Source organism: Amblyraja radiata, chromosome 2 (genome assembly GCF_010909765.2).
Source record: "Amblyraja radiata isolate CabotCenter1 chromosome 2, sAmbRad1.1.pri, whole genome shotgun sequence".
NCBI classification, from domain to species: domain Eukaryota; kingdom Metazoa; phylum Chordata; class Chondrichthyes; order Rajiformes; family Rajidae; genus Amblyraja; species Amblyraja radiata.
In genome coordinates this window covers 126,806,246-126,818,364 of record NC_045957.1, presented here as the reverse complement: position 1 = coordinate 126,818,364, position 12,119 = coordinate 126,806,246, and the positions used below count along the sequence as shown (strand labels likewise).

Here is a 12,119-nt window from a genome sequence, read left to right as displayed (position 1 = left end):
CCTCTCCCTCCCTTCACCCATTCTCCACCCCCTCCCACTTTCCCCGACGCCCCTCACATTTGTGACCCAGCCTGCGACCAGCGATCCCCCGCACACTATCCCACACACGCTACGGACAATTTTTACAAACCTGTGCGCCTTTGGAGTGCGGGAGGAACCCAAACCCTAACCCTACCCTAGCCCTAGCCCCAGCCCTAACCCTAACCCTATCCCCAGCCCTAACCCTATCCCTAGCCCTAACCCTAGCCCTAACCCTAACCCTAACCCTAACCCTAACCCTAGCCCTAGCCCTAGCCCTAGCCCTAACCCTAGCTTCTGCCTGCTCCTCATGGGAACTAAACTGTTGGCCATGAGATGTTAGTGGGATCTAGCTGTCACAGGCTGGGTCCACAAATAGGGGGGGTCACCCTCTCCTCCCTTCTCCCCGCTCCATTCTACTCCCCCTCATCCTCTACCCCACCCCTCACATCCCCTTCTCCCATTCTCCAACACCCCCCCCCCCCACCCCTCCCCCGACGCCCCCCATTTGTGGACCCAGCCTGTGACAGCTGGATCCCACTAATATACTGCACAAAGGCCACATCATCTTTTTAGTAACATTGACTATGGGATAAATGCAGACTTTGGGAACAACACCCCCCACCTCCCCCCCCCTCCCCCCCCCCCCCCCCCCCCCCCCTCTGCTTGCTTCAAAATGGGCGGTGGGTATTTAGACCCAGTGGCCGGAGCAGGTGGGTGGTACTGGTACATTGACAGCATTGCTTGTACCCAGTTGAAAAGCCCACTGCCTCTGGGAGTTTGGAGAGACCATTGGAAGAGAGATCTGCCTCTGGGACAACTCATGGCCAACAGTTTAGTTCCCACGAGGAGCAGACAGAACATTGGGGGTTCGACTCCAATCCCTGGGGCCCCTGTGTCACATTTAGTTCAGAGATGCAGTGCCCTTCGGTCCACCGAGTCCGCACCGACCAGCGACCCCCCGCACACTATCCCACACACGCTAGGGACAATTTATACCTATACCAAGCTTATCAACCTAGAGTTAGGGTTATGGTTACGGTTAGGGTTAGGGCTAGGGTTAGGGTTAGGGTTTCCTCCCGCACTCCAAAGGCGCACCGGTTTGTATAAATTGTCCCTAGTGTGTGGGATAGTGTGCGGGGAATCGCTGGTCGCAGGCTGGGTCAACAAATGGGGGAGCGTTGGGGAAAGTGGGGGGGGGTGGGGGTGGATGGGAGAAGGGAGGGGGAGAAGGGGATGTGAGGGGAGGGGGTAGTGGATAAGGGGGAGAAGAGTGGAGTGGGGAGAAGAGAGGAAGAGGGGGGAAGGGAAGAAGGGGGGAGAATGGAGGGGAGAAGGGTAGGGGTAGTGGAGAAGGAGGGATGGGGCGGGAGGGGGGGAAGAGGGGAGAGGGGAGTTCAGTCTACACTCATTGAATCCATCCCTGTGAAAAGTTATGGAGACGGTGATCGAATCTGGGAGCGGACCAATACCTCTATAAATAAAACGGTACGACTCAGACATCTTTTCATTTGGACAATTGTTTTTATTGTATTAAATTTAATATATTAATGTTTAAAATCCATGCATTGAAGGAAGAATATTTTACAGCCTCAACCCTAACCGGGTGTCACCCGCATGACAGCATACGTCAGCATGTAGGTCGTGTAACTTGACGTTTTTTTACAGGCGTCAGTCACTGACACGCTGCAGTCGCCCAAATGTCGCCCAAGTGGGACAGGCCCTTTACTTTCATTGACTGATGAACAAGGGCCCCCAGATCCCGTTCTACTTCCTCTTTACCCAACTTTACACCGTTTAGATAATAATCTGCCTTCCTGTTTTTGCTAGCAAAGTGGATAACCTCACATTTATCCACATTAAACTGCATCTGCCATGCATCTGCCCACTCACCAAGCCTCAGATTCAAATTCAAATTCAGATTCAACTTTAATTGTCATTGTCAGTGTACAATACAGAGACAACGAAATGCAGTTAGCATCTCCCTGGAAGAACGACATAGAATATGATTTCAATAAATAAATCTTTTTACATGTATACAGACATAGTGTTTTTCCTGTGGGAGGAGTGTCCGGGGGAGGGGGGGGGGGGGGGGGTGATTGGCAGTCACCGAGGTACATTGTTGAGTAGTGTAACAGCCGCAGGGAAGAAGCTGTTCCTGGACCTGCTGGTCCGGCAACGGAGAGACCTGTAGCGCCTCCCGGATGGTAGGAGGGTAAACAGTCCATGGTTGTGGTGAGAGCAGTCCTTGGCGATGCTGAGCGCCTTCCGCAGACAACGCTTGCTTTGGACAGACTCAATGGAGGGGAGCGAGGAACCGGTGATGCGTTGGGCAATTTTCACCACCCTCTGCAGTGCTTTCCGGTCGAAGACAGAGCAGTTGCCATACCATACTGTGATACAGTTGGTAAGGATGCTCTCGATGGTGCAGCGGTAGAAGTTCACCAGGATCTGAGGAGACAGATGGACCTTCTTCAGTCTCCTCAGGAAGAAGAGACGCTGGTGAGCCTTCTTGATCAGAGTTGCGGTATTGTGGGTCCAAGAGAGGTCATCGGAGATGTTGACCCCCAGGAACCTGAAGCTGGAAACACGTTCCACCTCGTCCCGTTGATGTGGATGGGGGTGTGCGTGCCGCCCCTAGACTTCCTGAAGTCTACAATGAGCTCCTTGGTCTTCTTGGAGTTAAGGGCCAGGTTGTTGTCAGCGCACCATGCTGCTAGGTGCTGGACCTCCTCCATATAGGCCGACTCATCGTTGTTGCTGATGAGGCCAATCACCGTTGTATCATCTGCATACTTGATGATGGTGTTAATACCATGTACAGGTGTGCAGTCGTAGGTGAAGAGGGAGTAGAGGAGGGGGCTCAGCACACAGCCCTGTGGAACGCTGGTGTTCAGGGTGAGGGTTGAAGAGGTGTGCTTGTCTAACCTAACATACTGGGGTCTGTTGGTTAGAAAGTCCAGTATCCAGTTGCAGAGGGAGGGGTCGATGCATTGGCAAGAAGCATTTCACTACACCTAGGTGTATGTGACCAATAAATAACCTTTGAACCTTTGAACTTTGATTGATCATTCAGCACCATCTCATCGATCCGAGACTCATTTACAATTACCCCCACCAATATCAAACTCAGAAATTAGGATTTAGATGTTCAGTTATGTATTTTACATTTTCCTTAATGTCATCTAGTTAAATAGAGGGAGAAAACCCATAATTGAAAATAATTGGGCTTCCTCAACCACATAACATGACTTTGAATCATGCATTTATGTGTGCACAATGCTGTATGCATGGAGGACACTGGTCAAATGATGCTGGCATGAAGCATTGAGCATGGTTGATGCAACCCAGGAATGTACAGATGCAAAAGGTAAAAATCCAGTATCCCTCCAAAGAAAGATGAAACCCGTGGAAGCACTACTTAGAAGACCAAACCTTAACTGAATTGCTATTGATGAGTCTGCCAAAAAACTCATTGGTGGATTTAGTTCTCATGCCATGCCAAAGATGATTATTCAGCATTTTGCAATTCAGAGCTTCCATCTTTTTGGGGATGGTGCAGGGCTGCTCTGTCCACCTCTTCTCCCACAGGACCTAGATCAGTGAATCCTGACTATTTTCTAGGAGAGCTGTCACCTTCCCGATAGCTCAGGATCATAAGTGCCCAGGAAAGACCCATGGGTATTCAGAGCCTCCATTTTCTGTGCTTTAGATATCACAACATGCTGCCATGATGCCACTGTATCCGAAAGGGTTCATTGAATATTTATTATTATTTATAATATGCACTTGTACCATACAAGCATTTTTTAGAATTTGGTGTATTCCATAATTACAGAATAAACATAAGGACCAGAGGAACATGAGCATCGAACCCTCAAGTCTGCATCAAAGGTTCAAAAAGGTTCAAAGGTTCAAAGGTTATTTATTGGTCACATACACCTAGGTGTAGTGAAGTGAAATGCTTCTTGCCAATGCAGCACATAAAGAAAGAATACAGACATAACATTAATAAGAGATTTAAACATAAAGAACATCCCCCCACAATGGCTCCCACCATGAGGGAAGGCATAATGTCCAGTCCCCAACCCCAGTTCACCCATAGTCGGGCCTATTGAGGCCTCCACAGTTGCCTCTACGGAGGCCCAATGTTCCAGGCCGTTCTCGCCGGGTGATGTTGCTCCGGCGTCGGGAGAATCCTCGCAGCGGCTTGGGAACCCTGGAACGGCCGCTTCCGTACTGGAGGCCGCGGCTTCCGAAGCCAACAAGACCGCGCCGGTTGGAGCTCCACAACTGGCGATCTCATCTAGAGATCCCAGGCTCCCGGTGTACACTTCGGCGTCGCCGCCCACAGCTGGCCGCTCCTCAAACCCGCAGCTCCGCGATGTTTTACTCGGCGGTCTTCAGCTCACCGGAGCTCCAGCGCGGCGACCCAGGCAAGGCATCGCCCGCTCCACGATAGCGCTCCAGCGCTGTGCCGCTGTCCGAAGCCGTGGTTCTGGGCAGTGCCCGACAGGAAATGCCGCTACCAGGCCCGCTGTAGGGCCGCGAGGACGGGTCGAAGCTGCAGCCCGGAGAAAGCTGCCTCTCCGACCATGTAGGGACCCTGAAAGGTAGTTTCCCCTCCCCCCCTTCCCCCCCCCCCCCCCCCCACCCCCCACATAAAAAAGTCTAGAACTCCAGAAACAAAAACACTTTAACTAAGTAAAATAAAAAAAAGATGAAAAGACAGACAGCTGCAGGCTGTGTTAGACATCAATGTTAGTTCATGGCTGCTCCTAACTTAGCTTGAATTAATTGCCTTGCTTCTATAACTCTAACAACCTCAGTTTAATATTTTCCAATTGAACCCGACAGAACAGCTTTTAAGAGAGCTTTTAACTTCCATTACCCTTTCTTGGAAGAAGTGCTCTCAGGCATAACCACTTAATGGTCAAGTTTTAAGTTTATGGATACACTCTCCAATTCTGGCATGCTCCGTAATAGGAAATTAATTTTCAGCTCTCTATTATCCTAATCTACAATCCTTGTTCTACTAAAAGAGAATACTTCTGGTGGTAATACATACAACTTGCATTTGAAGACTAGGTGATTTTGCACATTGCCCCCTTCAAGGTTCATGTATAATGCCTAGAATTGAACACATTACTCTAAGTAAGGTCCAACCAACGTTTTATATAACTGTGGGCTCGCTCTCCATCCTTCACATTTCCATTCCTTTGAGATATTGGATTCCAGTTGTTTCAAGTTTCCATTCAATATGCTTCGTGAAAGGGTATGAGTTACAAAGAAGCAAGGTCCTTTTAGACACAAGAAGACGGGATCATTTAAATGTATTGTATTCAGGAACAAATTTCAAAGTAAAAATGGAACTTGAATAACTAGGTCTACCTGAAAGTGAGGTAAACAAGGAGGCAGCCACACTTCCCCTTTGGTCCATTGGTTTTCAGTTGGTGTCCATTCTTTCCACACGGTCGTTTCTCCCTGGAGGTAATGGCAAGAAAATATTTGAAAGCAACATCAAAGTCATGCAAACTTATTAAACAATCCTGAAATTCTCCTACTTTTTCCTTGCTCTGTTCAAACCTTGTCTGTTTGAATGACAATAAAAGGTATTCTATCCATTCTATCCATTCTAGATCTGCTCTGTTAGTTTTCCTTTACTATATTTTCACACAAAAACTTAAAATAATAAATATCAAGAATTCTGCAGTGAAGTGGAAAAGATCGAACGTTCATCAGTGCTCCAATTACACTTCCATGTAAGTTCCTCCATGTGCTATTTTGATATAAATATTAGCCTGTTCCTCAAACTGAATATGCAGCTCATATATTTGTTCAGAAGTGTTAAAGAATTATTATCACATATTATGATTTTTTTATCAGTTTTCTAATTCTAAAGGTCTGCTATCAGGATAGTGTTGAGTGATATTATCTACAGTAAAATTATATCCAATGTCACATGTATATCCAGTCTTTTAAACAGTGTATGAAAAACAAATGTAACCTTTTTGGAAAGGAATATAAAGCCAAATATGTTTAGTTTAATTCAGATATACTGGATGGAAACAGGCCATTCACCCATAGAACCCATGTCAACAATGATCACCTACTTTCCACTTTTTGATCCACTCCCTGCACACTAGGGGCACATTTGGGATGTGGTAAGAAACCGGAGCACCCAGAAGAAACCCACTTGGTCACAGGGAGAACGTGCAAACTCCACACAGACCTGAGCTGAGGACAGGATCAAAGGATGATCACTAGCACTGTAAGGTAGTAGCTTTACTAGCTGTGGAAAGATAGATTATGGGATATTGTGAGTTGGTGCGTGATAACATTTAGAAATGTTTGTCCAGAGGCAACCCGTTTCCAAAACTTCAGATTTACTTTTGTTCAATTGATAAAATGACTTTTTTTTCCCTCACCTCCTTAGTTTGTAACAATACTGTCAGTACATTTCTGCCATCAATTTGATAGAAGAATTCTAATCGGCATTTCTGTCCTGAGTTGTAGTACATGGAACTATGAAGGAGAGCAGTTCGTGAAAACATGACGTTGTTGGCCTCGACCCAGACAAAATGGCCTGTGCATGAAAACAAAGCAGTTTTTTATATTTAAACGAGAAAGAGAGATATTGCTGATTTTAAAGCCCGCTTAAACATGCAAAATATACATTGTTGAAATTCTACCTGTAATCTGCTTTCTGTCTCCAAGCCTTTATCTATATTCTGGATAGTTGGATTTTCTTGATTAGTACGGGTGTCAGAGGTTATGGGGAGATGGCAGGAGAATGAGGTTAGGATGGGGAGATAATTCAGCCATGATTGAATTTGTCAAACTCCCTGTTAATCAACAATAATTCAATGTTGCAATAATTGCCTGGAAATGACTATTGGTGGCAATAACAAAAGGCTAATTAGAAACATCAGGACATGGGTTTAGTAATCAGGAATGATACACCAACAGCTTCAATCCATTTTGTAGGAAATGAGGGAATGATGCTGTGCTTCAGAGTGCAAGATGCTGGTTAAAAGCTTTTCAGAATATCAATACCAACTCTGATGAAAAAGAGTGTTAATCCAATGGATTTTTTATTGGATAGTTTCTCCCTGCATATTGTCACAAAGTTAATAATGAGCCCCCTCTGAATTGTCATGAAATGTACATTGGTCTTTCTAAACCTCCTCTTATTTATCCAATTACATAGTTCTTCAGGGAAAAAAAAAGCTACATTTAATTACCATAATTTACTGTTATCAATTACATGCTGACTGCCCTTGATACATCCGTAGATTTACAAATACTTACCAAATCTCCAATGCTCACAACATTTCCTCAACTAACTTTATTAACTTTATGTAAACTGGTTTGTGGTTACTTCGTTTATTGAATGTATGCAATTTAATAAAAAAATTAGACATTTTTAGCAAGTTACTGAACACTTAGACTTTCCATAAATGTAGTGTGAAGTTCCTACTATACTTCTCTTCACCAGAGGTTTGGTCATAGTAAGTTATTGTTACTTTCTCTTTCTTGCATTGCTAATGGCACATGGTAGAATTGGCAATTTAATCTCACAAACTGAAATAGGACATGTGTTATAAATTGCACCAGAAGTAAGTACTCCAAGACACTTTTTTATTAACCCACAATATACTTTCAAGACCTGCATTAGGAATCATTTCTTGGCTATGACTATCACAAAAGAGAAAGATCAGTTAAAGTTAATGGAATCACTTGCAGACTGAGAAGCACGAGGAAATGACAGAGACATTAACCAAACACTTTTTGTTCATCTTCATGAAAAAAAGACACAGTAAACCTCGTGAAAATAATGAAAGGCAGATCTGGAGTATTCAAGGACCAAGAAGAAATTACTATGTGAAATTACAGTATTAGTGATATTAACAGGGGTATAAGCTGTTAAATTCCCAAGAGCCATGGTCTGTTGAATGGTCTAACAGGCCTGAAGTGCTGAATGGCCTGCACCTGTTTCTATTTCTTGTCCTCTTGTGTCTTGTAGATCTTCCAGTTTGTGATCTGGCTTCAATCTGCCAAGCAGCACATTTGGCCTGAGGTTACCAATGCTGCCTCATAGCTGTAGAGATCAGATTCAAGGTTAATTTCAGATGCTGCCTGTGTGGAGTTTGCATGTTCTCCCCTGTGACCAAATAGGTTTCTCCCCTATGCCCCAGTTTTCTCCCACATGCCAAAGACATGCTGGTGGGTTAACTGGCCACTGTAAATGACCCCTTAGTGTAAGTAGGTGCAAGGAGAGCTGCACAGTAAGAAAGGTTGGATAAGGGGATTATGAAATGAAAAGGAAAAAATAAATTGGGGAATGGAACTGATAAGTTCACTCTGAGAGCAGATACAAAGTTGAAACAAATGGACTCTTCCTGTGCCATGGGGACACATGGAAACAGGTTGTGCGTGATCAGAAAGTCCGCATGAAGCCCTTATCACCTGCACTGGACTCGGTACACATGAAAATAAAAATTTTAAACCTAAATATTGTGAAGCAATAAATATTGAAAGGAATTATTTGGGGCTCACAAACACAGTTGCTTAATACTTGTTTGGTGACAGGTCCTTAAGTTTAACTTGATTTACCTAATGAAGAGGCTGTGCTGTGATCCATCAGTGGGGCAGTGCCAGAACTATTGCCAGTTTGAATACGCTGCCATGCCACAAGATTGTGTTTCTCTTCGGAGTGCCATCCACATAGATCAGATTCAAAATCACAAGCTGGATCTAAAGCAAAAGTGAAGATAGGGGAATCAAATAAAATTCACATGCACGTGCACAAAAATCAGGGCGAACCTCACTCTTGCTCATTACTGCTTAAAGTACTTGAAATACTCAACAGATAAATGATACTTTCGTGAGATCTGATGAAAAGTTAACTCTGCTTTTTGCTCTACTCTGCCCTGATTTAACCTAATTTCAGCACCACAGAACTTACTGTGTTGTATTCGGCACTTTGAGATCATACTTCCTAACTTGTTTGTTCATACAATGAACAATTATTTTACCACACACCAAAATCTGTTCCTTAGTACCAATGATGTCTTTCTCAAATTATTGGGGTTTTTTTCAACTATGAAAGCCAGCCATTATGAAAACTATGGGCTTTTATTTGTTTGAATGGATTATGCATAACTTGCAATAAATTTCCATTGAAGAAATCAAAGCGGTCGAATAGGCTTTAAAATTGTAGAACATTGTACAGCAAATTGGAGAGAACTGCTCAAATGTTATGGTAGGGGTCTCTTCACTGACATTTGTATGTCACTGATCTCTGAATGACAGTGTGAAGATAACAAGCAGTCTTCAGTTCTGGGGAAATCGTTCATACCCCTGTTAAACCGGAAGTCATGGCTGTTAGAATTGAAGGCTGCCTCTCAGCCAAGGCACAGTTCCCCAGAAATGCAAACAGAACGGGAATAATTTCAATTTCTTTGACTGATACATGGCTCACATATCTATTGTGCGATGAGAGGAAAGGAGCATTTTACATCAACATTTGAAGTAGAATGATGTGCAAATAATTAATATCATTACGGAAAACTTCATCAGTGAAAAATCGACCTCGACTGACTTAAATATTTTCCACCGATCATTGTTCTGATTTAAAAAAAAATTTAATTAGTGGACTCCCGTGACATTATCAGGAGAAGCAGCTTAAAGGGATTACTGAGCCAAACTGTGTGAGAAAATTGTGCTGGCGTTAAAGGAGGTTATTTTAACTGGGGTTAGAAATTAGGTTGTGATTAAACTCTCTCACCCATCTTCCCCAGTCCCATCCTCTAGTAGGATGTCTGACAGCTTTGTTTTGTAATTTACCCACTCACAAGATTGAAATTATTGGTAATGCAAGCGTTTACTCTCCGCCCCAAATTACATTGAACTGAGGAGAATTGTTAAGTCTAGTCACATGCTGACGAGAATTGCTTTGGTCTGAAAATTGTGCTTTTTTAATAACAATCCAGTAGTTTCATGCCACCATTACTGAAAATAGATTTTACACTAATTCAGCTTACTTGAAATTAAATTCACTGTCTGCATATAATGCATTCTGAAGCCAATCAACAATCATATTGCCAAAAAAATCAGCATTGAAATGTATCCAATTTCTCCCAATTCCTCTATAAAGACTTGAATGTTAAGTGGAATCATGAAGCCTATCTGTAGGATCTGAAAAGGCCATGAATTGCTTTCATGATCCCTGCAATTAAATCTTGACTTCAGATGGGTCTGCGAGCACCTGGTTATGGGAAGGATGTTGTTAAACTGGAAAGAGTTCAGAGAAGCTTTACGAGGATGTTGCCAGGACTTGAGGGCATGCGCTAAAGGGAAAGGTTGAGCAGGCCACAACTTTACTTCTTGGCGTGCAGGAGGGTGAGGAGTTATCTTATGGAGATGTATAAGATCACAAGGAGAACAGATACGGTGCATGCACATAGTATTTTACCCAGAGTTGGGGAACCAAGAACCAGAAGACATAGGTTTAAAGTGATAGGGGAAGGATTTGATGGGAACCTGAGGGGCTACTCTTTCAAACAGAGAGTCAAGAGTGTTTTATTGTCATATGCCCAGATAGAACAATGAAATTCTTACTTGCTGCAGCGCAACAGAATATGTAAGCATAGTACACTGTAAACAATACAATAAACGAGAAAAAAAGTTCAGTGTGTATATATACACACACTCACAAGTACACACACACACATATCTATACTATCCATATATACATATATTATACACATACACACATACAAACACACGCGCACATATAAAAAACAAATAATAGTTGAATAATAATAATAATAATAATAATAATAATAATAATAATAATAATAATAATAATAATAATAATAATAATAATAATAATAATAGTCTATTGTAGTTCAGAGCTTATTTGAGGTTGTAGTGTTTAATAGCCTGATGGCTGTAGGGGAGAAGCTGTTCCTGAACCTGGACGTTACAGTTTTCAGAATCCTGTACCTTCTTCCCGATGGCAGGGGTAAAACGAGTGTGTGGCCAGGGTGGTGTGGGTCTCTGATGATGCAGGCTGCCTTTTTAACGCAGCGCCTCCGATAAATCCCTTAGATGGTGACTGGCGAGTCTGTGAACCGCAAGAGAAACAGGTTGCAGGGGACTCCTCCATGAAATTCTCTCCACCCCAGGACCCCGATGTAGAGGGGGAGAATCCCTGCGTAGAGGGTGATAACCAGCTTGGAGGGGATGATGGTAATGAGTGCTGAGGTGTAGCCTATAAACAACAAAGCGTTTTTATTGTCCAAGTTGCCCAGTGTGGAGTGGAGAGCCAGTGAGATTGCACCCTCCGTTGACCTGTTGTGACAGTAGGTGAACTGTAATGGGATGAGGTTCTTGGTGAGGTAGGAGTTGATATGCACCATAACCAACCTCTCAAAGCACTTCATCACCACGGACATTAGTGCCGATTGTCGATAGTCGTTCAGGCACGTCACCTTACTCTTCTTGGGCATCAGTATTATTGATGCCCTCTTAAAGCAGATGGGAAGCTCAGACCTCAGTAATGAGGGGTTGAAAATGTCCGCAAAAATTCCAGCCAGTTGGTCTGCACAGGTTTTGAGAACTCGATTGGGTATACCATCAGATCCAGACGGTTTCCGAGGCTTTCCTGAAGGATCTTCGGACGTCAGCCTCTGTGACTGTGACTCTAATACCATCAGGGCATATGGGGCTCGGGAAAGGCACATCAATGAGCTCGTCAGGGAGTGATGCTTCGATGTCGCTTAAGCTGCCTCCTAATTTCGGCTTGAAGGAGGTGATGACATTCAAGCCCTGCCACTGTTACCGAACATCCGTCTCATCCTCCAGCTTTGAGTGGAAGCCCCTTTTGGCCTTTTTGATGGCCTTGTCAAGGTCTATCTGGACTTCTTATGGATCCCTGCTTCACCAGACCTGAATCCGCCGGATCTGGTCCTCAGAAGAATGCGGATCTCCAGGTCCATCCAAGGCTTCTAGTTAGGAAACACTCGGATGGTGGTGTGGCGGCACGACTCAGTGTTGCAGCGGCCCCTTCAGCCTATCTGTCTGTCTTTTTTTTT

General features: G+C 43.9%; 1 protein-coding gene across 1 annotated transcript in view; it reads right to left on the bottom strand.

Moving 5' to 3' along the window:
* The window catches only part of malrd1 (MAM and LDL receptor class A domain containing 1), a 343,320-nt gene that overhangs the window by 313,036 nt on the left and 18,165 nt on the right, over positions 1-12,119 (bottom strand). The window contains exons 5-6 of the mRNA XM_033040137.1: positions 8,635-8,775; positions 6,447-6,604 (exon numbers count right to left, since the gene is read on the bottom strand). Coding sequence (XP_032896028.1) covers positions 6,447-6,604; positions 8,635-8,775 — 299 coding nt within the window. The remainder of the gene's footprint in view (positions 1-6,446; positions 6,605-8,634; positions 8,776-12,119) is intronic.